Source organism: Semicossyphus pulcher, unplaced genomic scaffold, assembly GCF_022749685.1.
Source record: "Semicossyphus pulcher isolate SPU_LCO1_2020_fin unplaced genomic scaffold, fSemPul1.0.p SCAF_24, whole genome shotgun sequence".
Lineage (NCBI taxonomy): Eukaryota > Metazoa > Chordata > Actinopteri > Labriformes > Labridae > Semicossyphus > Semicossyphus pulcher.
The window spans coordinates 2,430,328-2,454,195 of NW_027211698.1; the positions used below are offsets into that span (position 1 = coordinate 2,430,328).

The 23,868-nt window shown below is 41.9% G+C and overlaps 1 protein-coding gene across 2 annotated transcripts in view; it reads right to left on the reverse strand.

The window, feature by feature from the left end:
• Nucleotides 1-642: 642 nt before the first annotated feature.
• LOC138603560 (rho GTPase-activating protein 6-like) overlaps nucleotides 643-23,868 on the reverse strand; it is an 89,364-nt gene continuing 66,138 nt past the window's right edge. The window contains exons 2-15 of one of the 2 annotated variants that reach the window (XM_069675407.1): nucleotides 16,904-17,063; nucleotides 12,957-13,028; nucleotides 9,495-9,643; nucleotides 9,235-9,363; nucleotides 8,935-9,130; nucleotides 8,735-8,790; nucleotides 5,804-5,954; nucleotides 5,561-5,709; nucleotides 3,196-3,375; nucleotides 2,219-2,310; nucleotides 1,884-2,110; nucleotides 1,693-1,764; nucleotides 1,264-1,501; nucleotides 643-1,224 (exon numbers count right to left, since the gene is read on the reverse strand). In XM_069675407.1, coding sequence (XP_069531508.1) covers nucleotides 927-1,224; nucleotides 1,264-1,501; nucleotides 1,693-1,764; nucleotides 1,884-2,110; nucleotides 2,219-2,310; nucleotides 3,196-3,375; nucleotides 5,561-5,709; nucleotides 5,804-5,954; nucleotides 8,735-8,790; nucleotides 8,935-9,130; nucleotides 9,235-9,363; nucleotides 9,495-9,643; nucleotides 12,957-13,028; nucleotides 16,904-17,063 — 2,169 coding nt within the window. In that variant the 3' untranslated portion in view covers nucleotides 643-926. Of the gene's footprint in view, nucleotides 1,502-1,692; nucleotides 1,777-1,883; nucleotides 2,111-2,218; nucleotides 2,311-3,195; nucleotides 3,376-5,560; nucleotides 5,710-5,803; nucleotides 5,955-8,734; nucleotides 8,791-8,934; nucleotides 9,131-9,234; nucleotides 9,364-9,494; nucleotides 9,644-12,956; nucleotides 13,029-16,903; nucleotides 17,064-23,868 lie in introns of both variants that reach the window. The other variant, XM_069675406.1, reaches the window with a different exon arrangement.

Consider the following 23,868-nt stretch of genomic DNA (forward strand, 5'->3'; position numbering starts at 1 on the left):
AAGTACAGATAAGGAGTGATTGTCTTTGGAGGGTTTTAATCATGCCAATTCACCACATTACAAGGTGGCCATTTTCCTCTGATGTCATGCTCAGGGTGGGAAGCTCAATTAGTGCAACAATCTCGCACTGCTCTGTTCCAATTTGCAAGTTGTATAAACACAAAGAATCTGACGAATCATTATAATTTTACCACTTCGCAATTGATCAGCAACAAAAAAGACAATTGATAGTGAAAATCTGGAGGGAAATCTGGCCATTAATCAAGTTCTAACAACATATTTGAGAAGCCATTAGCTACAGTTGGACTACAGCTAACATTAGCATTCAATAACGTCCTAACATTAACAGTGTGACATGATTCGATAGGAAAGGCGTCAATTCCTAGCTTACATTACCATTAGCTACTTCAGGGTTAGCAAGTCAGCCTGCTAAGTAGGTAGGTTATGCTAACAAGTAAGCTTATCAGTACCATTAGCTACTTCAGCCTTAGCAAGTCAGCCTGCTAACTAGGTAGGTTATGCTAACAAGTTTGCTTGCCAGTACCATTAGCCACTTCAGCGTTAGCAAGGAAGGTATTCCTTTCCATTGCATCGTTTTACACTGTCAAATGTTGATGTTAGCAAGGAAGTGGTTGAGCATTAATGTTAGCTGTTGTCTTACAGAAGCTAATTGGATCTTAAACACGTTGTTTGAATATGAAAAAATGGCCTCTTTCCAGTTCAATCAATCGGAAAGCGATAAAATTATAACAATTCAATGAACGATTTTCAGCCTGAAACTGACAGCAGTAAGACATTTTAAAGCCTTTGAGCGTCCCACCCTTAGCTTGAGGACAGAGGAAAATGGCGGCTGTGCGAATATGATCAATGGACGGCTAGCAGAGCTGAATCTCTACACAGATTCAGCTGGAGTTCATGGTCTGACATCACACCAGCGTTTCAGGCAGTGCGTCGGCATTGTCCGAGGAGAGCAGCTGCCAGATCTGCCACCGTTCCCTCTGCCAGTCCTGCCACTCCGGCGTATGCGGCACGATTTGAGCCTCTGTTGTCGAGGCAGAGTTACTCTGCGCTGCACTGAGCCTCCCGTGCTGCAGGGGGGGCTGCTGAGCTGTTGCTAGCTGTGGTGAACTTTGCGTACTAGCCAGTCTATGGTGGGCGTTATAAGGGGGAGGACAGCGGCTGTCTTTGGCGCCACCATCAGCAGTGTTCGCCCCGCCTTGAGGTCTGGAGTTCAGGTTGAGTCCGTTTCCACCTGCTCGATGCGTGCTGTTGAGGTGGGACGTCACAGAGGGGTTGATGCTAAGCTGCAGACGTGGTCGTCCCGTCCCAACATGAGGGCTGGTGCACACCCTGGTGACCGGCGGGTGGGGTCTGATCTCGGTGACGCCAGGTGCTGTCTGAGTCCGTTGTTGCGTTGCCTGCTGCCTGCCATCGCCGTGGAGTCCGTCGAGACCTTCCTGTGAGCTGCGGGAGCTTCCCTCGGACATGTTGCCATAGGAGCCTAGGAACCACAACCACATCAGTGGAGTATGACAATTTGATGAATTTTTCTTTCTAAGCCTTATGTGTCAAGGTTTTTGTTCTCACGTCATGGCTAAGAACCATCACCAGGTGTTAAATAATTACTGCTGGGGCTCATTAACCACAAAGAAGATCATTAGTCAACTGATGGACTGATTGAAAATGATTTACCTGCGTATGGTTGGTCCTTAAGTGCTGGTTTCAGAGTAGTGTGCCAAGTCCCCCAAATATTAGCATGCTCCTCTGATAAAGAGTCTAAAGGAAAGTCAAAAAAAACGACAACATTCAAAATCAAAAGCCAATAATGAGAGAAGTTAAAGGTTGTATGGTTCAGAAATTCAATGACCTATGTCAGAAAAGACTTGGTTCACCTTTGGTACCCCAAGTGTCAGCCCCAGGAAGAGTGAAGTGTTCCGGGACACGGTAGAGCTGCTCGCTGCCCGGACTTCCTGGTTCTCTCCGCTCACTCAGGACCGGCGAGTTGTTGTCATAAGGCGACACCTCGCCGCTGGACACCTTGTTGGAGTCGCTGGAGGAGCGGCGCTCGCTCAGGTTGAAGGGCTCCTCTGTTTGCAGCATGTCGGGACTCCTGTGGTTAATAAGAGGAAAAATTAAGGATGGAACAAGCAAAGACAGACGGAGAAGGAAACAGCAGACCACGTGCATGTGATCACCTTGTGTGTTAAGTGGGACTCACTGTGATGCTTTTCTCCTCAGGAGATAGTCCACGACATCTGGATCTGTCTCCAACAGACTCATCAAAACCTCATTTTGCAGATCAGGAGGCACCTAAAAGAGACAGTTGAATCTTGTAATCTTAACTTGTGGTGATTCACTTAATCGGATTTTCGTGTATTTATCCAAATGTTATACTCATTAAGCATGTGGATTACAGTGAAGAACGCTGCCCAAACACCTTCTGTCCACACATGATTCTAATCCTCCACTGCTTTGAAAGTACAAGTTGCCAGATTCAAACATAACCATGTTACGAAACAACTCTCAGATGTCATTCACAGAACTTTAGCTGCCTACGAATCTGTTTGCACTCACAAAGACTGAGCAAGTCAGGCCCAATTCACAATATGCGATTAATGGTTCTTTATTGGCTTACTGCAGGAATGTAAGCCTCGGGGGGACTGGCAGTGGCAGATTACAAAACATCACGGTTTAAGGTTTCGGACCTGAAGTGACCTGAACTTGCTGTCTGCACTGTTTGAGAACAGAAAGGAACAAAAGCAACTGATGAGGAGGTAATCCGTGCAAAATCGTGCCCTCTTCTGACACCGCATGGAGGATTTCATGCTTGGATTTTCTGCTTTTATTTTGGAAAGAAAAAGTTCAAGTATCTCAGTGAAAGGTTCGTAATGTTTTTGTCAGCGCTCTGGCAAGGTTCTACCTGATATATTCACAATAATTCAAGCAGGATTTAACCAAAAATCATCATCATCCATCCGTCAACATGAATTCTCTTGTAACTTTTCCTCCTTCGTCTCTTTTCTGAGCTGTTTCCATTGACTTAGACAACCATTGTCTCACAAGCCAGTAGGGATTGTCTTACTTTAAGCCTACACAAGAATGTAAGAAGGAAAAGTGTGTGTTTAGCGGAGGAGTGGAAGAATGAAAGGAGGAAGTAGGGATGGAGTTTAAAAACACACATGCTAAATGACTGACCATGAAAAGGGTTTGGTAGCTGGCGATCATCCTCTGCAGCACGGCGATGACGGCCGTGCTCTCCTCCGCCCGGGCCGAGCTCTGGACGCTGAACTCTTTGTCGGAGCTCTTCTGCTTGTGGAGCAAATTGGGGCCGAAGATGGTGGCCAAGTTCAAAGACGTCATCTTGTTCCCTGTGATCTGTAATTGGAGAAAGAGTTCATAACATACTTTCTCTGTATCTCAGTGAACGCTAATGAGCTAGCATGCTCGAAACAACGTGGCTGATATTCTCTGGTTTGACACTGTGGCACATTAAAGGCGTTGGAGTGTATGACAGCTGAATCTGTTCCGACTAGAGTTAGTTGATGGTGCACATCCTGTCACACAATTAGCATCTAAAGCTCCCAACTTTATTTAGTGATTCATTTCCCAGCTTCCTCCCGTCCCACTCCCAGTCCCAAAGGAGACACGGGAGCCACTAGCGGCCAAAAATATCGATGTGTTGCTCTCAGCCTCAGTGTGAAACTCTCTGACTTCCTGTCACGATCTCAGATACAGGCTCTGGAGCCATCGAGTCGTGAAGGGACACAGGCAGAACAAAACACACTTCCATCTGCGCACAAACATGCCAAAACATCCTCTGCTTCTCTCTCGCACGTACAGTCCGTGGATTGGGAATGCAAGGCTAAATTGGGTGTGTGACTGGGAGAGAACAGCACATTAAATATCATTTAAATCATGCAATGTTTTTATCACAAAGCATGATGTCACTTCCTGACCTTTTTCCCCACCCTGCATGCTATCGCAGAATCCTAACAGTTTCCTGTTAAGTCTGGTTTCCTCTGTAGCCAAAAAGGAGCACCTGACACCCAAATGTCGGAAGATACATTTACGTTTGTAACATAATTAAAGAATAAGTATAATAAGGACAGAAATAGGATTTTTGGCAGGTTATGTCCTCTAAAAATGCCCAGCTTGGAGTGCTTGCAAGCACTTTTGAGGCAAGGTGTTTTTCATTTCAGCTTTGGTTGTGTCTGGTTGCTACAATACAGAATATCTGCGGATATTAAAGGGTCGGCACGAGGTTCTTGCATGTTCTTGCAAGAAGGAGACAGAATGGACGTGTTGGTGTAGGTGGGTTTGTGAACTATGTAAGGGAGGCGCTCGGCAGTTGTAGGTTACATGTAGTAAAGGGCTGTCAACAAATATTCTAAATTTGAATATAAAACCGAATTGCAATAAAAAACGGATTTTTAAAATTAAGCGTTAGGTCGAGGCCTCTTGTGTTCGCGTATGTCCTTGTGCGCACGCTCTTGGTTGCAGAGCATCTTTGAATGGACACATCACTTTATAAGTTATTAATTAACTTTAGTGTAGCTGAAACAAGCTACGACAACAACCGTGTGGCGCGTGGTAGTGATGGCGGAGAATTCAATCCCAGCCCGGCCGACAGGATTATGTTTAAGTAACCTGTCGCAGCACAGCTCGCTCTGAGCGCTGCATGTCCGTTCTAGCGTAACCTAATCATTGTATTTGTTCATTTTGGAAGGTGTAGGAAGGATATGTTGCTCTTTTAATAGGCATGTTTATGTTTTAATAAATACATCTTTGCAAGTAAGTTTGCCTCGCATTGTATTGGGATGCCTTCTTGTGGACTTAGTGCGCAAAGACAGATATTTGAATAGTTCGAACCTGTGTGTTTTTTAGAAGGAATAATCACATAGGACAACCAGAAGAAAACACTAACGTCCCAAATGGATTCTTAGCAACTGCAGGGGTTTGTAGCATTGCATAAATAGGCTCATATCCATTGCGCTGCAATGTTTCAGGCTCTGTACTGATTCAGCAAAGCACTTCTAGAATATAGTGACACTCACAATGAGTTGAAAAAAGTAATATAATCAATGTTATCTGTTGTTTCTTCCACACATTGATAATCAACAATACAACTCCACCAGAGATAGTTTTATCAGAGATTTGGCTGCGATATGCTAGCTGCGGCTAATGTAGCCTCAAGCTTCTGGCCTCAAGCACAGATAAGAAGCTAGCTACAGAGGATTTCAAGCAGCTCCCTCTGGAGCAGCAAAAGGCTTTATACACATTTGTATGACTTATGCAGCAGTATCCCCCTCAAACAAGCAAACAACTTGTGCTGTTTCAGGCCTCGAGAGAGAAAAAAACACACACACAAACTGATTCTTATCACTTCTTTGGTAATTTCCTCCCAATGAGGTGGAAACACAAGGCAAACAGAATAATAATAAGTTGCCTCTAGGCTGCTTGCACTTGTTTGCACATGAGTCACAGCAAACTCATGTATGATTTCATCTTTGCGTCTAATTTATGAATTTTTCAAATCATTTGTCGAGCCATTATTCCTCACCTCCTGTCCATCTTTGTCCTGCCGGTCTTGAGCGTGGTCGGTCACGGTGGACAGAAACTCCAGGAGGCGATGGAGAGTGTCGCTGTTGCATGCCGGGAGCAGGTAGACCAGTAGCTGAGAGACAATCTGCTGCTCATCGTGATCCAGCACTGCAACACAGTTTCAGATGGATCGGTTGAAGAAGAAAGACTGGAGACACGAGGAAGACACAAAAGCAGAAAGGAGGATAGAGATTCAGCTTACGTGTGGTGTTGATGAAGGCCGTGTAGAGCTCCTTGGTGAGAAGAGGGTCGGGCATGTCCCTGAGGAACTCCTTCAGCAGAGCTGCCACATCGTGAATGCTGTGCTCCTCATCCAGCTGGACGTCAACGCCGCGGTCGAACTCCTCTCGTAGCTGAAGGAGCGACAAAAAGAAAGAAGAGGGCGACTAAGAGAGAGGAAGAAGATTTGGAAACATCCCACACAGAACAATGGAAAATATATTCTAAGACGCACACACACCCTCTCACACTCACTTCCTGTTGGCCCCTTAAAGTGACCTGGTAGAGTTCCAACTAGCTTTACCAGCATGCATCTCAATCTCAATCTGCACAGCATATCACTTTACTATCACAGTAAATTAAGCTAATAAATCCTCATTTCACAGTCAGGTGACAATGTTGGCAAATGCATGAATGTTAACAGTGGATTATACAGTATAAACACAGAGCAGCAGAGAATGGAAATAGATATTTAAACTTGTCGCACATCATATACAGAAGTGTGAAGACAAACTATTTGATTCAGTGAGTTTATACTGGAGAGGGGTTGTTATAAACACACGCTGGGACAGAGGGATCAATCAAGCCAAGACTGCACACATTTATATTCTAATTATTCTACAACATTAGACTTGGACGTTAATTTTTAACAGGTAATTTGGTCTATTAAGTTATTTAAATGTATCCCTGCACAGAGACAGACAGGAAACAATGCTGTATATTAAAGGCAGAATACAACAGATCCATCTTTTAGGAACTAGGTGATTAAATTTAAGTACTTATTATTATGTGATTATTTTTAACTATTTTAATCATGACTGGACAGTTTCAAGTTATGTCAGGCTTTATTTCTGTATAATAACCTGCTCACTGTACATTATCACGCTTATTACACCACTACAGTAAGAGAATGCTGTAATCGACCAATAAGAATTCAGTATTTAACAAAAAAGTGTTGTGATTAATTATGTGGCAAGTGAGCTAAATTGACGTCTTGTACCCACCGAAATTAGCACATTGATGCGTTTTTCAGATGCAGGGAGATCCCCTAATGAATGCTGATTGTCTCTTTCCCCATTGCCAGTGAAGTACACTCCTTTCGGTCTCTTTTCTGCTGCGACACCTAACCCACCAAAACATGTTTAGTAAATAGTGAAGATGTTACGGTGGTTAGGTCTTTATTGTATCTATTACTCTGTTTATCAAAGTCGCCGCCGACAAATTTGGAATGATGCTTGAATGGAGACGGGTGGAATTTATAGCTGAGACGACAAGGAGACCCAGAAGATACAGACGGAGCATAGCATGGCGCCGGAAAGGGGGCGGAGTCGCGACAAGGGTTTTGTGTTCCCATCCAACATTCCAAGGGGCAATCCGCTAACACCCAAAGAGGAGGGTGGTTTTTTTTACCAGTGGGAAAGGGGCTATAGTTACAATTTAATTCATGACTGACTTGTCTTACAAGGCAGGGCTAATGGACGAACCAAAGCTGGTGCACCAGTATAAAAATATATAAAGACACTTTTCAAGCAAAAATAGGACGTAAAACAGGGAACAAGTGTTCCTGCAGCAAGAGCTTCTGAAGCAGGCTGTATGATATAAGTGTTTGCGTCCTTAAGAAGATAAAGAGAATATCTAAATAAATGAAATTATCTTTTAACCAGAACACCGGCTAGCTAGTCTGAAAACCCAAAGGTTTTTTAACAATGTCATCTGTTCAAAATCATGTTCACAAGTGATTTCGGAATAATCATGAAAAGTCATGTATCAAGGTGGTAAAACAATGTGCAGAAAGGTTTCTTTGAGCTTTTAAACACAGCCCAGGGAGTCCATGACCAAAAACAGAACACTGGGGTTGAATAATCACTCAATCTCGACACATTTCAAAATATTTGCTACATGCAGGACTTAATTTGGAAAAAGAAATCCTTCTGGCTGGATCGGCCAAGATCTGCTTGCCAAAGTATTTTTTTCCTAACATTGCATAAAGCAGCTTTGGCTAATGCCTTCAAAGTGAATGTGTGATGTCATCACTGTCACCTGAGGAGCTAAAACAGTCCTGGTGCATCTCATCTCTTACTCATTTGAGCTACTACAGCAGATACCTCGACTATAATGCAAGTTTGGTTGTGACTATTCATAAATGAATAACTTCCCTCCCTCTATGCCAAACAAGTGTATCTCGTTCCCCTGGCACAGGTGGATGCCAATGTTATGGAAACAATCATCAGAAGACATTATGTAATCACGATGCAGCCCATGCAGGTTAACCCTGATGTACATATTCCTTTGTATTCACTGGAATCAGAGGTAATAGATGATAAAGGTGTAGGAGTAAGTAGACTGACTTAGCAACTACGACAAGACAACAACACTGTGTTGGTTATCACACAATCTATTCTTGAAATAGAGGTTTTGTTTGTTGCTGTTGACTTCGTAGATGTGGAGGAAGGTGTGAAAAGCATTTCACACTGAAGTCCTTTCACTTTCTGCTAAAGTCGCCTTTGATTAGAAAACATGGCATTATACTTGCCAACCAGCGTATGAGTTTTATGAGTTTGAAAATGATGTGAATCATACAGTATGCTATGATTGCATGTGCAGAACTTAACCAACAAATGAATCCAGCCAAGACACCCAGGTTAAATAGGTTACACATGGGCTGATCAGGGATACCCAATAAGGCCAATGGAGGCCCCACATGGGTTAGCCCAGAAGGGTAGATGGAGGGCCTGTGAAGGACTCAATTCAATCTATGAATGTAGCCCATTGGGGTCCGTCAAGTATCCATTTATACAGTCTAAATGGTATGCCCATTTCTAGCCAATGTTTGAGTTGCTCATGTGTGCTACAAAGCCAACCCATGTAAAGCCCCATCTTAGCCCATTTCCAATGAATACTCAAAAACACTCACCTGTCGGACTCTCTTCTTGGAGCTTCCCACTCTAAAGATGCCCACCGTTTGCAAACCTGAGTTTAGACAGAAATAGATTCAATAACTGAGGTATAACAAGAGCAGTAGTGCTCTTTGGCAGCTGCTTTAGTTGTAACAGAGGCTAAATGAAAGACTGGATGAACATACAGTGTGTGTTGGCTACTGTGGGAGTTGCTTACCGTATTTCTCGATGTGCTGACAGCAGCTGTCGACCACCCGCGGCACCTGGCGATAAATGGGATTGAGGCTCAGCCTTTTGTCCCGGTGCTTCTCCTTCTTACTCGGCGTCTCGGCCGGCAGGGAGAGCTGCAGGGCCTCGAGCAGGCGGGACTGGTTGTCGTCCAGGTCTGTGATGGAGTCCACTGACATGCCCCCCTGCAGGTTTATAACACATGTCACGCTAACGGTTTCAGCTGGAGAAAACAACTAATTCCTTGTCTCTAGCTCAGACTGGGATAAAGTATATTGAGTTGTCTCACCCTCCTGCGTGCTCGCGGTGCAGCCTCAGGCGTGTTTGGTGATGTTGACTCATTGGCTGTCTCCGATGTGGAACTCAAAGAGGAGTTGCTGCTGGATAGCTCCTTATTGGACGGCCGCTTGGTGGCGAACTGCAGGACAGATAATCCAAGAGTTAGATTTGGCTTGTCCTCCATACAGTAACAATGAAACAGTTTGTCTTGACTTTAAGGAATTATCTCAATCCTAGTAAAGGTATTTGAATTGACAGCAAATGATAGACCTGTATGATGGACGAGACGAGGTCGGAGGAGTCCTTGTGCTCCTCGCGCTGTGGAGGGTCATGTCGATAGCCGTCCTGACGCTGCCTGTGCGTTCTGTCGTTAGCGATGACTTGGGAGAGCGGTATACTGAAGGCCTGGGGTATGCATTCTGGGGGAAAAAAAGGCAGGGGGAAGAGAGAAGGAAGCACAAAGTCAGCTGCAATCAGAAGTACGAAAAGTACTCTCTATTAGCAACTTCGAAATTTCTTCACCTCTATGAACCTTCAGTAAGAACATCAAACACATCTATTAAACTCTTTATTACACGTGATAAAATCCCCCAACGCGTTTATTATGTCAGTTAAAAACCCGTACAACAGCACTACATCTGTTTTCCAAAATAAGACATCACAGAAAGAAAGTTTAAGCTTTGACAGACCACTAATTCTAGAGCCTTCTACCATAATAACACGACTCTGATGAGTCCCAACCGCAAGCGATGTCATGTTCTCCTTGCAGGCCGTCTTTCGAAGCTTCTCAGCACTCAAACAGAACAGCTAGCATGTTATCTAGCTCCTTTGTTCCATTCGCACTCATTTTGAAGTATGACGAAAGGCAGATTGTAGTTTATTTTGGCAAGACGTTGTCAGCGACATGGTTAAGCAAAAGTTTCAACAAAAAGAATTGCAATTAACTCGAGGCTTGTTTGAGATATGAATAGGACCCACTTCAGAGAGAAATGATGTCATACTGGGACTTCATAGACTATATATTCCGTTACGATCCCAAAGCTGGGGCCAACAGCTGAGAAAAAACAGTCCAGCTGTTCTGTAGATGTGTGTGTGTGTGTGTGTGGCAAAGGAGGCGTAGGAAAACAGAGAGAGAAAGCAAAACGCATTCCACAACCACAAGTGGAGCGCTGCGGTTCACGAACAACATGACCACTAACACTGTGACACAACGAATTTGCTCTGCAGCCGAGCATCGTCAAAGAGGCTTATGTAACCTGCACATACACGCACAATCTGGATCGCATAATGTCCACTGCTTTACCGACGTAATGCACAACACTTCAAAAGAGCGTGCATGGTCACACCACATTCATCAAGACATGTCAGATTTTCATAAATCTAAGTTTTGCAGGCCTGCAGCGTCTAAGGAACTAGAATTTTCAGCTCCACTTTTTGGTGCCATTTGTTATTCATGTGTGTTTATATTAGGTGGATGTGTTCTAAGTCCTTGAAAGTCTCTCACAGACTCAGGAAAGTTATAAATAACTTAAAACTTTTGTTGGGTACAGTTGGGTGGAGCTTACCACACAGAACAATACATAGGAAAGCAAAAAGATGCTTCAAAGTGAAACACAAAGCTTTTATTCAGGGACCATGGGAGAAAATTAAACTTCCATTTGGCAGGATACACCACAGTTCCATCTGCTCAGGAGAGGTAGAGCCAGACATGTACTGATGTGGAAGGAAAACTCAGAGCTCTACCTCAGCATTTATGTTACATAACATAAAGAACTGTAAGTATTTGTTCTAAAATTATAGTTTGTTCTTACAGTGATTTATGATATTTATCACCTGTAGGTCTGTGGCAGCTTGCCAATATACTCACAGTTGCCACAGTTGTCTTTGACAATATCCACTTCTGATTGGCCAAAGCATGTGCATTATTTTCAGACAACGCAGCTGTGACATACTGTAGTGGCCTCATCATCTTTTAAATATAACACTTGTCAGCTGTTACGCGTACTGAGAGGACAGCTTTTTTTGATTGTTTCTGAACACCTTGCTCAACTGCTAAAATAATTGTAACAAAAATTGGCTCAATTACAAAAGTAAGTCTATGTAACTTAGCTTAGCACAATTGCTTAAGTAATTCTATGTAAATAAGCTTAGCTCAGTTGCTAAAGTGAATCTATGTAACTAAGTTTAGCACAATTGCTATAGTGATTCTATGGGACTCAGCCTAGCTTAATTGCTAACATGATAGTATGTAATTAAACTTAGCACAATTGATAGTGATTGGAACCTAACTTAACAGAATTGCTGACGTGATTGTATGCAACTAAATTTAGCTCAGTTGCTAGAGTGAGTTTACATTACTAAGCTTAGTGCAATTGCTTAAGTAATTCTATGTAACTTAGCTTAGCACAGTTGCGTAAGTGATTCTCAATACTTAGCTTAGCTCAATTGCAATAGTGAGCCTACATTACTTAGTTAAGCTTAATCGCTATAGTGAGTCTACATTACAAAGCTTAGCTCAATTGCTAAATTGAGTCTACATTATTAAGCTTAGCTTAAATGCTATGGTGAGTCTACATTACAAAGCTTAGCTCAATTGCTAAAGTAATTCTACGTACTTAGCTTAGCATGATTGCTGAAGTGAGTCAATGTTATGTAGCATAGCATGATTGCGAAAGTGATTCTATATAACTTTGCTTAGCTCAATTGATATGGTGAGTCTACATTTCCTAGCTTAGCTCAATGTAGCAATGTTATGTAACTTTTGCAATACAGCAAATGTGGCAACCAGTGGCAATTGCAAAATAAAGTCACATCCTGAAATGTAGTGTAATAGTTGTGCCATAAAATCACCCAACTGACTCTGTTGGTAACAGAGGGATGTCTATATGTTGACCCGCAGTTAGCTAACATTAGCCTCCAAAAACTATGGGTCAGACCAGATCAAGTAATGCTGCAGTGACAGAATTGGTTTAGCATTAAACTATGTGAGCTTTCCGTCCCCTAACAATTACTTTGTTATGCTTTAAAGTGAAAAGATTAAGCAGCTATATCCAAATATATATATACACTGTAGGCTAACACTTGCAATGCAAATACTTCCTACCACTACACCCTGGTTAGACTTTGAAAGTTCGGCCATTTTGCTCATCTAATGTTTGTATGAAAAACAGCTAAATCCCTCTAATCCCTCCCCCTAAAACCCACACTATAACATTACTGTCAGTTACCATTACTTCCTCCTTTGTACCATATTAGTCATCAACTTGAGAACATTGCTGCTTCAGCAGAATCTGCACTGGTGCGTGTATTTTTGACATTTCCATGTGTATTTGTTGGAATCGGGATGTGGAGTCAGCACCAAAACTCTCACAAATTTGACAAGAAAAGCTCTTTTTATCTCCTGCTCATCTCTGCAACTGTGCTCCCTTCACTAAAGATCCTTCTCTCTTTCTGCCAAATATGCTGTGCTTAGTGCAGCAGAGTGGCTGCTTCTCAGAGCCAGTCCCCTTACAAGGAGTCCCTTCACTTAAGCTAAATATAAACTGTCAAAGCCCAGTAAACAGAAACTGTGTTTTTATAACCTCGCTGTTCACCTGCCTGAGGGGCGGGGACCATAGCCTGGCCTTCTGTCTTACTGGCAGGAGAACGAGATGTTGGAGTAGGGGGAAAAAGAGAGAAAGAAGGGATTAAGAGAGAAAACCCTGTGAACTTGTGTAAAAGAACTTGGCGTACCTTTGTCTTTACTCTTCTCTTTCGCCAACGAGTCCAACTTCCTCCTCAGCGACTTTTTCCTCTTCTGTCCATCTGCGCCGGAAAAAAAACAAGAAAATAAATCACGTGTAGCAAATGGTTTCCATTTCTGCTGTATCTTATCTTGCTTATATCTAATAAGCTTATGTCAGGAATGCAGACTTAGATTAACCACAGGGGGAAACCTGTCTATGAACTCAAATCCATTTAGCTAAAACGTCAGACAGGGTCAGCTATGGTATTAGTCAGCAGATGATTGTGTTAAATCGCTTATATTGTTTATCTACACCGGCTGATGCGTGTTAAGGGTTTTCTGAGTGGGAAATATTGTAGTGCAGTGCTCTACATGGGTATCCATTGGCTTTGTTCACCAGGTTTCCCTTCAAAGATACACTTGGGATATTACCATATTGGCCGAGTTTTCTCCAATATCAGTACAATAAAAACACAAATATATATTAGCATTATCGTTTTATCGTGTAACCTCCAGCACTAGAATTTCTAGTCTACCTTGCAGACTTAGAAAAGACATACCTGACGTACTACAATTGTACTAAAAATGCGACATGAACAAAGGAAAAGATCACATGAGTTGATCTGAAAAGGAAGTTTATATGCATACGTGAGCACTTAAGATCCAGGTTTTGGACTGAAATGCTCTGAAAGAAGGAAAGCCAGTTTGTCAGCTGTCTACATGATGAATGACTCCTGATTAATGGTCAGGAAGATCTGGAAATCGCGGCACAGGCAACTTGAAAGTCCCAGAGTCTTCGTCTGGGGGCCAGGATGTCTGCTTGTGAAACCTCAGCAACTTTTTGATGCTATCATTCGGTCACATTGTTCTGTTTGGTTTTTGGTTTCCAAAACCAACTTTGTACAGATCATTGTGGACCCATGCAGAGAGTCTTTGCCTTGGTGTGATGGTTTAGCAACTCCAGTTTGAACCCCCAGATGTTCCCCTCTGCTGTTTCGAGTGAGTCACTCAGGAAATGTTATCCTGCTCCCAACGCACGTTCGATGGTACCATTAACCTGTTACGTCAATAAGCAGGTTCAGCTTCAAGTGTCCAACCATTTCAGACAAATCTGAACAAGTTCTACATTGCTACAGTTCTTTCATTATCAATTTCTAACCACTGAGGTGATATATGAGAAACGTACGTGCCCTTTAAGGAGTTGAAAAGAGAACTTTAGTTTGAACTCGTGAGGACAAGATGTGAAATCTATGAGAGAAAAATAGGTGGGAATCAGTGAGGAGGGGGTGTGACAAAGGAGAAAGAAAGCAGATGTTTTGATGGAGAGTGAGGGCAGGGAGAGAGAGAGGGAAGGGAGAAGCAGAGATAGGAAATGGTTTGGATTTTTGACAGATGGCTCCCAAAGCCGTACGGAAATCCCCTGAACCTCCAAACCCTCCCCAGTCCAACTCCCAACCAAAACGTCTGATGAACCTTTGCTTCTTTGCTCATCACACCCTCATCTCTCTTTTCTCTTGGTTCTGTGTCGCTATAATCTGCTTTTTTTGTTCTTGAAAGAAACACTAGAAACATGACCCCTCACACCCGGATGGATATGAGAAACAGCAGGGCTTTAACGCCCACATTAGCGGCGCTGAAATAGCAATCACAAACTCTTACACACTAGTTGAAATATTTCCCGAGCAAGCACATGGCGGCCGTTAGGGGCTCTGGAATTCATAAGCAACACAGACGAGTACGTATTAAATCATGCTGGGGAGAGGTTTAACCTTCAGCTGGAATGTAAGGCCCTGGATAATCCACAGGCTGCACTATAGTACTGCTACGGCAGCAGCTCTGCTCCTCTACAGTTCAGGGAAAAATGCTGCATAATGTGAGACGACAGACTATTCCATCAAGAAAACAAGCTCCAAACACACATCAAAAGCGCTACAACGAAGTTTGTTGGGCCGAGAAAGTGGTCAGACAATCAGACAAGTTGTAAACAAGCCAGTCGTTTAGCTATTTTATCTAATCCGGTGGTTTCCAACCTGGGGGTGAGGACACCCAAGGGGTCACAACAGAGATGATTAACAGGAGAGGAAGCCAAAAAAACATATTTCTGCTGCAAAAAACTTTCTTCTGGTCTTTGTGTATTTTTATCTGAATTATTGGATCACTTTACCCTCTCAGGCCTGTAGAAATAATCAGAGTTAAAGTATCTGAGTGAGAAAAATAATGAGAATGTTTAAGCACCGACGGCATAAGTTGGAGTTCAAACCAAAAGTGAGAACTCCCAAATTGTTGGCAAAACTGTGAATGCGTACCTACAGGTAGAGTAGGTCAAAGTTGAACCAGGAAAGAAGGTTAAACTAAAAATGTAATGCTTGCAAGACACAAGGAGGTAATAATGTTAACATGTCAGACATCTTGGTCATGGTAATTCTAAACTTCATCCAAAAGGCAACTGGTTGTAGCTGAAGACGTTTCACCTCTCATCCAAAAGGCTTCCTCAGTTCTATACTGACTGGTGGACGGAGCTAGATATATAAGCCTCTAACAACGAGCCTAACGACCCATCAACACCAGAGGGTTCTAACGACTCTCAGTGATACTAAGTCAACAGCCCAGGTTAACGACTCACCCTTGATTACACATCTATTAGCATACTAATGACCTACAGAGCCTTTTGGATGAGAGATGGAACGTCTTCAAAAACTTCAACCCAGTCCAGTCGCCTTTTGGATTAAGCTTAGAATTAATCATGTTAACGTTTCCGAGGATTTCCCTCCCAAATCGGTCTGGCTAACCTTTAAAATTTTACAAAAAGTACAGTTTAGTAATTATGGGGACTTGTAGTCACTCTGAAAACAGCTGGTCTGGATAATGTCTCAGAAAGTAGCCCCAATGATGTCATCTCAGTTTTGGCTTACGGCTTAAGGAGCACTGAGTATTAAGTTTTTGGGGATTTACCAGGAAAGGAAAAGCTATTGCATGAATTCTGACTTGCATGAATGGGAAACTTAACTGTTCCAGCATATTTTAGAGCTTACTAGGAAGTAAAAGTGGGGATAATTCAGCCTCCAATCCTGCTAGTCCTTTACTAAATTTAGTAGTAATTTAAAAAAAGAAACTGTCGGATCTTCAGGTTGCTCATGTCATGCCTCGAAGGGACAAGAAATTCCCTTAAAAGAAGTCATCTTTTAAGTATGTTGGTCATACCACTATAAGTCAATGTGTATTGCCCACTCGTTTGTTTAACACTTAGTGGGATTATGTATTTCTTTTCTAACTTTAACCCATGATGCATGCAGACATTTTAAGCATGGGCGTGTCCACTGGGAAACCACCAAGTCTACCAGTTTCAGTGCAGTACTCTGCCCACGTCTACCATATTTGGATTCATTTGCCTAATTTAGTCATTTTCCAAACCCTTCTTCACTTATTGGTTGGGCCCAACAAACAGTTGTTTAGCTTTCCAGCAGGACCACAAGAACAACACTTTTTAATAGAGTTTACATGGCGACTGGAGTAGTGATAGACCTGCACTCAGCCTCAGCTGCAGCGGAAATGGAGTCGCGTGTCGTTAGAAGGAGAGAGTCAACAGATACCACGTCAAACAGGAAGCACCCAAACATACACCCAACATAACTTCCCTAAGAAACACTTAACGGAAGATAAGAGGATGTGGTCAAACGCTTGAGCGTTTGGCTTTCCTTAATGGGACACTTGAAGTAGCTGTATAAACTTACACAGCAAACCAGGGTTAAGACTATCAAATGAGTAGCGTTTGCACCAGTTCCGGACTCACTCACAGATGTCTTCTGTCACAGTTAATAGTCACATAAATGTCAGCGTCATAAAGCTTTCTGAAGTATGCTGAAGCAGAAAATCCCACCCATCCGGAACCAACAAAAATTATGTAACACGGTTTAACTGGGGTTTGGGACACGCATAAAAACACACTTTCTCCCACCTTTTGGCATGGTTATCTGACATCCCAGGTCATAGTCCTGGTGTAAACGGGTGTAGGCCACTTCCTGCAGCCTGGCCCTCTCCAGCTCCGACAAGCTCTGGATGGCGACCGGCGTTAGACGCACGCTCCGCCCCGACAGGCTGCTCCAGGTGAAATCACCCTGGGGTAGACAGAAAGGAACACAAAGAATAGGTTAAGACCATCAAAAAACACACAGAATGTTAATTGGAACTTGAATGATCAACAAGTGTCAGTGGACATTAGCCCAAGCTTTGCCAGATCAATTTTTATCCACTACAACACTACATGCTAGGGATCTACATTTAGGCACTATCTACTTCACCTTAGATTTTCTTGTGTATTCTTTTTAAATGATTTGTTGGCCGTTTGGGGGTAGTAGTTAATACAAGCGTTTGAAGGTTTGTTTCTGGCCTCCTGGTGAAATACAATATCAATACACTCTTTTTTTTAGCACCGTTTTGGTCTCCACCAACTCCTGAAGGAAATCTTTTGCTTGCTAGCTGCTAATATGTTTACTACGCTCACCAAGTAGTTCCTAACAATGTATGATGTTTGGCGGATAGTGTGCAGCTGCACATGGTTTAACTAACATAACTGACTTATGTACCCAACGCTACCAATTAGGGATGTAATGAAACCTAGCTATAGAATAACAACAATACATAAAAGGGACAATTAACATCGATGACATGAAGAGACAACAGTCATTACGTGTCTTGCGTCTGCAGCTGAATACAGGCGTACAGAATGGTGGCAGCAGGTGAAGATTTTGAGGTTGAGAATTCACCGTCTTGTTTCCAATCGGGAGTTTCAGAGCAAGGGGAGAAGGGAAGAGACAAAACAGTCCGCAAAGATTGCAAGAAACCGTTGAACTACACAAATAGCACAACCAACATGATGCAGCACGTAGAACGGCGCCACATTGAGAAGCTCGAGACACCAAATAATTTGACTTCAATCATATTTCTTTGAAAAAAAAATGTGTGAACCCAGTATTGTGATTCCTATCGTATCGTGACTTTAGTGTATCCTTACATCCCTCCTACCAATGTATGTAACATAACTGAAAAATAATTCAACTCTCTGAAAGAAGTCAATCTAGTCATATTTTAGCACAAAAATCAAACCCAGTTCTCTTTGATAATATCTTGTATTTGTTTGGCCCCTCACTCTCCCTGACCGCCTATCTAAGCAGACGCGTACACTATTCATATATATAATATAATATAATATAATATGTCACTTGACTTCAATAAAAGAATGGGCTACAGGACAGCGTACAGACAACACTTGATGGGTACCGAGATCACCATAGTAGGGAATGAGTATGGGCTGGTAGGGAAAAAAGATGACATGAGCGGCGAGATTGAACCAAAACAGGAAAATTCCAGGCTAGACAACCCGACAAAGAGTTCTGACGATTTAGGGGACTGCAGAGTCAGGTAATAACTCAACGTCATTTCTTTTCCACAATTACTGTCTATGATTCTGGAAAAAGAGAAATAGGCAGAGACAGGAAAAAAGTATTGGCAACTGCATTATAGAGCAATAAAAAAAGGACGGAAAAATCCTTTCTTATGTGATTGTTATAGATGATGAGCTTGGATGGAGATTATATTAGATAACATGTAGTGCACCCCATAATTTCAAGATCAAAAGTTGCAGTCAGTGTGCATTTAAAACTGTACATAATCCAAACCAAATGTATGAAATTGAATTACCCCATGCAGCCAGTTAAACGGAGAGATAACATAGGAAAAGAACTCTTTCCTAAGGAGCAAGTAAGGACATGAAGTTGCCCTTCACTGATGGATTTGCAATATGTTCTCCACGCACATAAAATAGCATTAAGAACGCATAGCAACATGTGGAGGAGGAGATGTGATTACGATAGGGTATAGAAAGCAGTCATCCTGCTCGTTTTTCATCCCCAGACAGGTTAACGTTCCAGCTTCGGCTTAATGTGAGATCAAGGTGGAATCGAATTGAAGTAAATTGTAATGAATTGCCGAGGCCGCTTTGCCTTTGATGAGCATTCGGGTCATCTGAATCTCTGGTCATGCATTCCTCCGTGTCTACGGAGAGAGGAGAGGTCAGGAAGAGGGAGAGGTTAAGAAAGAGGGGGAAGAGAAAGAGAGGAGACACTGCCGCAATTTATCTAATGCCTTATCCAGACAGAGGGCTTACAAGTGGACTGTAATGTGTCTGTGTTTACGTGGGCTTGATTTTGTCCGGCTGCGAGCAGAGCGAAACCATTTTGCATCACGGTTTTTATCTTAAAAAAATAGAATTCCATCATGTTGACCTTTCCGAATGATGTTTACTCTTCGAGTCCTGTGGGAAAAAGGTTTCTCTGAGCAGCTCATTCTCATTCCCAGATCATTCAATACTGCCGCTTTGGCCCAATACATCAACACTTGACGCTTTAGCTATCCTTTTTGTTTCGTATCTTGACACTGAACAGCTTATTGTTTTGATGTATTGTTGAAGTAACGGGATGTAGTATAAAAAGAACAGAAGTCCACTCAGGTTAGGGGTTGAGGCGATTGATGGATCAAACAACTATGGGACTCTCATCTGGAGACAGGGGTTTGATTCCTGTTTGCAAGCGGTTGTCAAGGTCCATCTCTTTAGAAGTTGATTTCATAAATTATGTAGTATTGTGGTATTTTAGTAGTAGTGTTACTTACGTGATACAAGTGTCAGTTAAGCCCAGTTCAGATCAATGATTCGCAACGCAACAAAACGGTTTTAGAATGTTGCCTCTCTTCAGCTATCATATCCAATAATGGTAAAAAGCAAAATAAAAAAATATTTAGAAAGTGTAGCCAGATTTGCATATTTATTATTAAGTTGAGATCATGCCAAACTAACACTAGACGGGAACCTACATCTTCAGATCTTGAAGCCTAGGCCCACTGACCAAGCCCCAGTTGGGAGTAAAAACATGTTGCTCTGAGAAACACTGAGGACTTTCTGTGAGAAACTTCACTTTGCTATTCATGATTAGGCCTCTATCAACAATTATTTCTTGGAGTCATTCCTCCTGCTGTCAACCCTCTTCTTGTTTGACCCCACTCAGTGCAGTGAAGTAACAGAGCCGTCATTCAGTCATGGGAGGAAAACAAGATGTGGACACAGGCAACATGGAGAGCCTCCTCAGTGTGTGTGTGTGTACATGTGTGTGTGAACGAGCCTTGAGGGTCCAGCGGGTTTAAGTAGCATGGTACCCCCTTTAATAGAGCATTTTATTCAGCACAGCTGTGTGTTTTTTTGTGTGTGCGCGCCTGTGTATGCCATTCCTTATCGCTGGCTCTGGAAGCCCCTTTCCCTCCTGCTTGACCTCACACACAGCTTGAGGGGGCACACACGCATATGCACATGCGCCCTCATGTACACACACACACACACACACACACGCACACATACTGCATAAGAAAAGAGACACAGTTGGAAAAGTTAAATAGGAGGCCTCTGCTCGGTCAGGCTGGTTCTGCCCAGCAGGGGTTCTGAAGGGGATGGATGAGCTTCAGTTCTGAAGTGTCAACCTATGAAACCCCTGGAATGCTCACAGAAGAGAGAAGGGGGCAGAGTAATTCCTGGTGCCACTGCTGGACTTTGGCAACAATTAGCTGAAAGCCTGTGCGACCTGCAGGGATGCCTATTCAAATGAACAAACCGAGACGTTCCACAGCTCACCTGCTCGGTTTAACTTTTGACAAAGCAGCTTGTTGTTGAAGGATCAGTTGTGTAGATAAGTTTGAAGGGGTCAAACGCCACATCTGCAACCAGAATGTTTCATGTTTCTGTTCTCAGTCTGGTTAAGTGCAGTTAGATGATGAAATTGCACGTTTATTGTGGTAGGACTTGTTGTCAATATGCACCACAATGCAGTCTCATCACTCTGGACTGTAGCTCGCTACCTCACTGGCTAACAATGCAGAACAATTATGTGCCAGCCAGAGCTGTTGAACATGTCAATTTTGCCAGGAGTTTGGTGTAACTGCTGCATTTTTCTGCTTTTGAAACAGTGTGATTAAAATGAACAGCAGTATTTCAAATGTTATTCTTCATTTTAACTGCTCAGTGATACATTTTAATGTGTATTTGAAATCTGTTTGGAGGCTCTGTTCAGGCTTTGGCAGGGAGACACAGACTGACCTTTGGCCTATTAGTCTAATAATAATGAAAAGCCATCACATATTATTTGTGGTTTTTGTTGTTGTATAATGAAACAACTTTCCCACAGGTCACTTAGAACCCTCGATTACCACAAACATGCAGAGGCCACGGCTTCAAACCCACATCAGTAAAATGAAAGTAGCCAAATATGAGAGTCTGCAGAACTGCTCACAAATAAAGCTGATGTTGTTTTAGAAGCCGTTAAAGGGCCAGTTCGCCGATTTTCAACCTCAGTCCTGTCATGCTGTTATGGGGAGGAGACCTTTAGACGATCCACCGGTATATTCTGGTCGTATTTCGGATTCTGTCCCGCTCTGAGCCGTTGCCTACAGCGAAACAGTACTATTTCACTCCAGCGTGACTTGCTAGGCCATTCCTTTCAGAGGGAGGGGCGCAATGCACGGTGGGTGTTGTAGGAATTTAAAATGGGCTAAACCACCAGCTGTTTGCACAACTTTCTCCAAAGCTATGGCGCCAATTTCAAATATTATTGCTTCTATTGATTACGGAGAACACCAGCTTTGACTTTTTTCCAGGGGCGAATTGGTCCTTTTAAGTGGATTAAACTACAAACATAAAAAGTGGATACATACATGACAGAGAATGTGTGGAAATACAGACATTAACTTTAAATAAACCTCCTGTCCACATTGGCATTTGACTTACTAGCAAATAAACCAACTGAATTTGGGTCCATTTTGGTTTTTAAGCCACTTTTACCTGGCCTTAACTACAGCAGACACATATACATAAGCTTCTTGGCATGGGTAAAAGTAATCTAAAGCCCATTCTCTCCTATAAGATAACTGCTCACATTCATTACTAGTCATCTAATCAATGCTCAGTTTATTGATCTCAAAAAGGCTAATTGTTTGGCTGTATCTAATGAGCTGCAAAGCACACACATCAAAACCAGCCTCCTACTGTTACACTCAATTCAGTGGAGGTTAATAGCATCACATGTTAGTGGGCCACACATCCATCCGTTCATGCATTCACTGCCCATCTCATAAATGTCAAGCCACCCTAACACTAAATGCCTTCGGAAAAAGCGACCGAAGCATTCATTATTTCAGCTCCCAGTATGACGTAGATGCTTAGTGAGATGTAACACTGTTTGCATAGCCTCTATAGAGACAAATCTGCCATGCAGCTAGTGTCACAAATCTTTTAACTCCTAATGTTTGTCTCCAAAATATATCTGGTTGCTAAGCCCTCAACACGACTGCCATCATTTGTTTTCCTCTCTATTTATTAGAACTCTCAAACTCCCCACCAATGATGTTTGCTGGAATGGCCGAGCAGATCTAATCAGATAATCTGAAGTTTAACAAATGGTATTTTCTGCCTGTTTGCTTCGCTTAATCCAATTTAGCATGGGCAGAAATAAATCAGTATATATAGGATACATGCTTTGCAAGAGGAAGGGAAGGAAAAGGATTCGACACGTTGGGTGAAAGAATGAAGAAGTGATTTAAGCGTGCATTTTTCAAACTGCTTAGGGAAAAGTTTACCTTAAGTCCCCTTAGTTTGCATTTATAAGCACAAATCATTTATACGCATCAAATCAATGGTTTTAAACACATATTGATGCAGCTGCACTCACATGCTCACATCTAAATTGTAATGTGCAGTAAACCATTATGTTTATATGCCACTTTGATGCAGCTGCACTGAAATTTGCTTACATATACATTAATATCATACATAATTCATTACATGTTAATGTACTGCTTATAGCATACTTATATGCAGCTCTACTTAAGTTTGCTTACATCTATATTATAGTGTGTAATAAGACTAGATATTTATAAACACACTATCTACTGTAGTTTATGTGTCTACTATAGTATGTTATAAACATTTATAACATATTCATATTACTTGTACAACACACTATGATGCAGCCCTTACATCCTATTGTAGTGTGTAATAAACAATTTATTACCTTGTTTATATTCTGCTTATAACACACTATTATGCAGCTCTAATTTAGTTTGCTTACATTTACATTATAGTATAATAAACCATTTAGGCTATAACATGGTAATATACAACTTTTACCACACTATGACCCAGGTTTACTTTCATTTGCTTTGATCTACATCATAGTGTTATAAATCGTTTATTACATGGTTATATATCGCTTACAACACACAATGATCTACGCAAGTTTGCTTACGTCTATGCTGAAGTGTGTTATAAACCATTTATAACATGTTCATATTCCTCGTACAACTCACTATGATGCAACCCCTTCTTTAATTTGTTTTACTTCTCATTATAGTGTGTTATAAGCAGTATTCAACAATGTAATAAATGGTTTATAACAGACAAGGATGCAGCTGCACATTTGTTTTCGTACATCTATATTAAAGTGCGTTATACACATTATTACATGTTTATATTCTGTTTATAACACACTATTATGCAGCTCTAATTTAGTTGTTTTAGCTACATTATAGTGTGTAATAAACCATTTATAACACACTCTGATGCAGCTCTACTTTTGCTTACTTACAGCTTACATTTATTACATGGTTACCTGCCGTTAGAACATGCAGCTGTAGTTTTATTTGCTTACATCTGCATTGTAGTGTTATAAACCTTTTAATTACATGTTTATAAACCACTCATATCACTTAGATGCATCTTTATTTTAATTTGCTTACATCTACCTTTATAGTGTGTTTTAAACCATTTTTTTCCCCACATGTAACTCACTGTGACGCTTCTCTACTTTAGTATAGGGTGTAATAAAC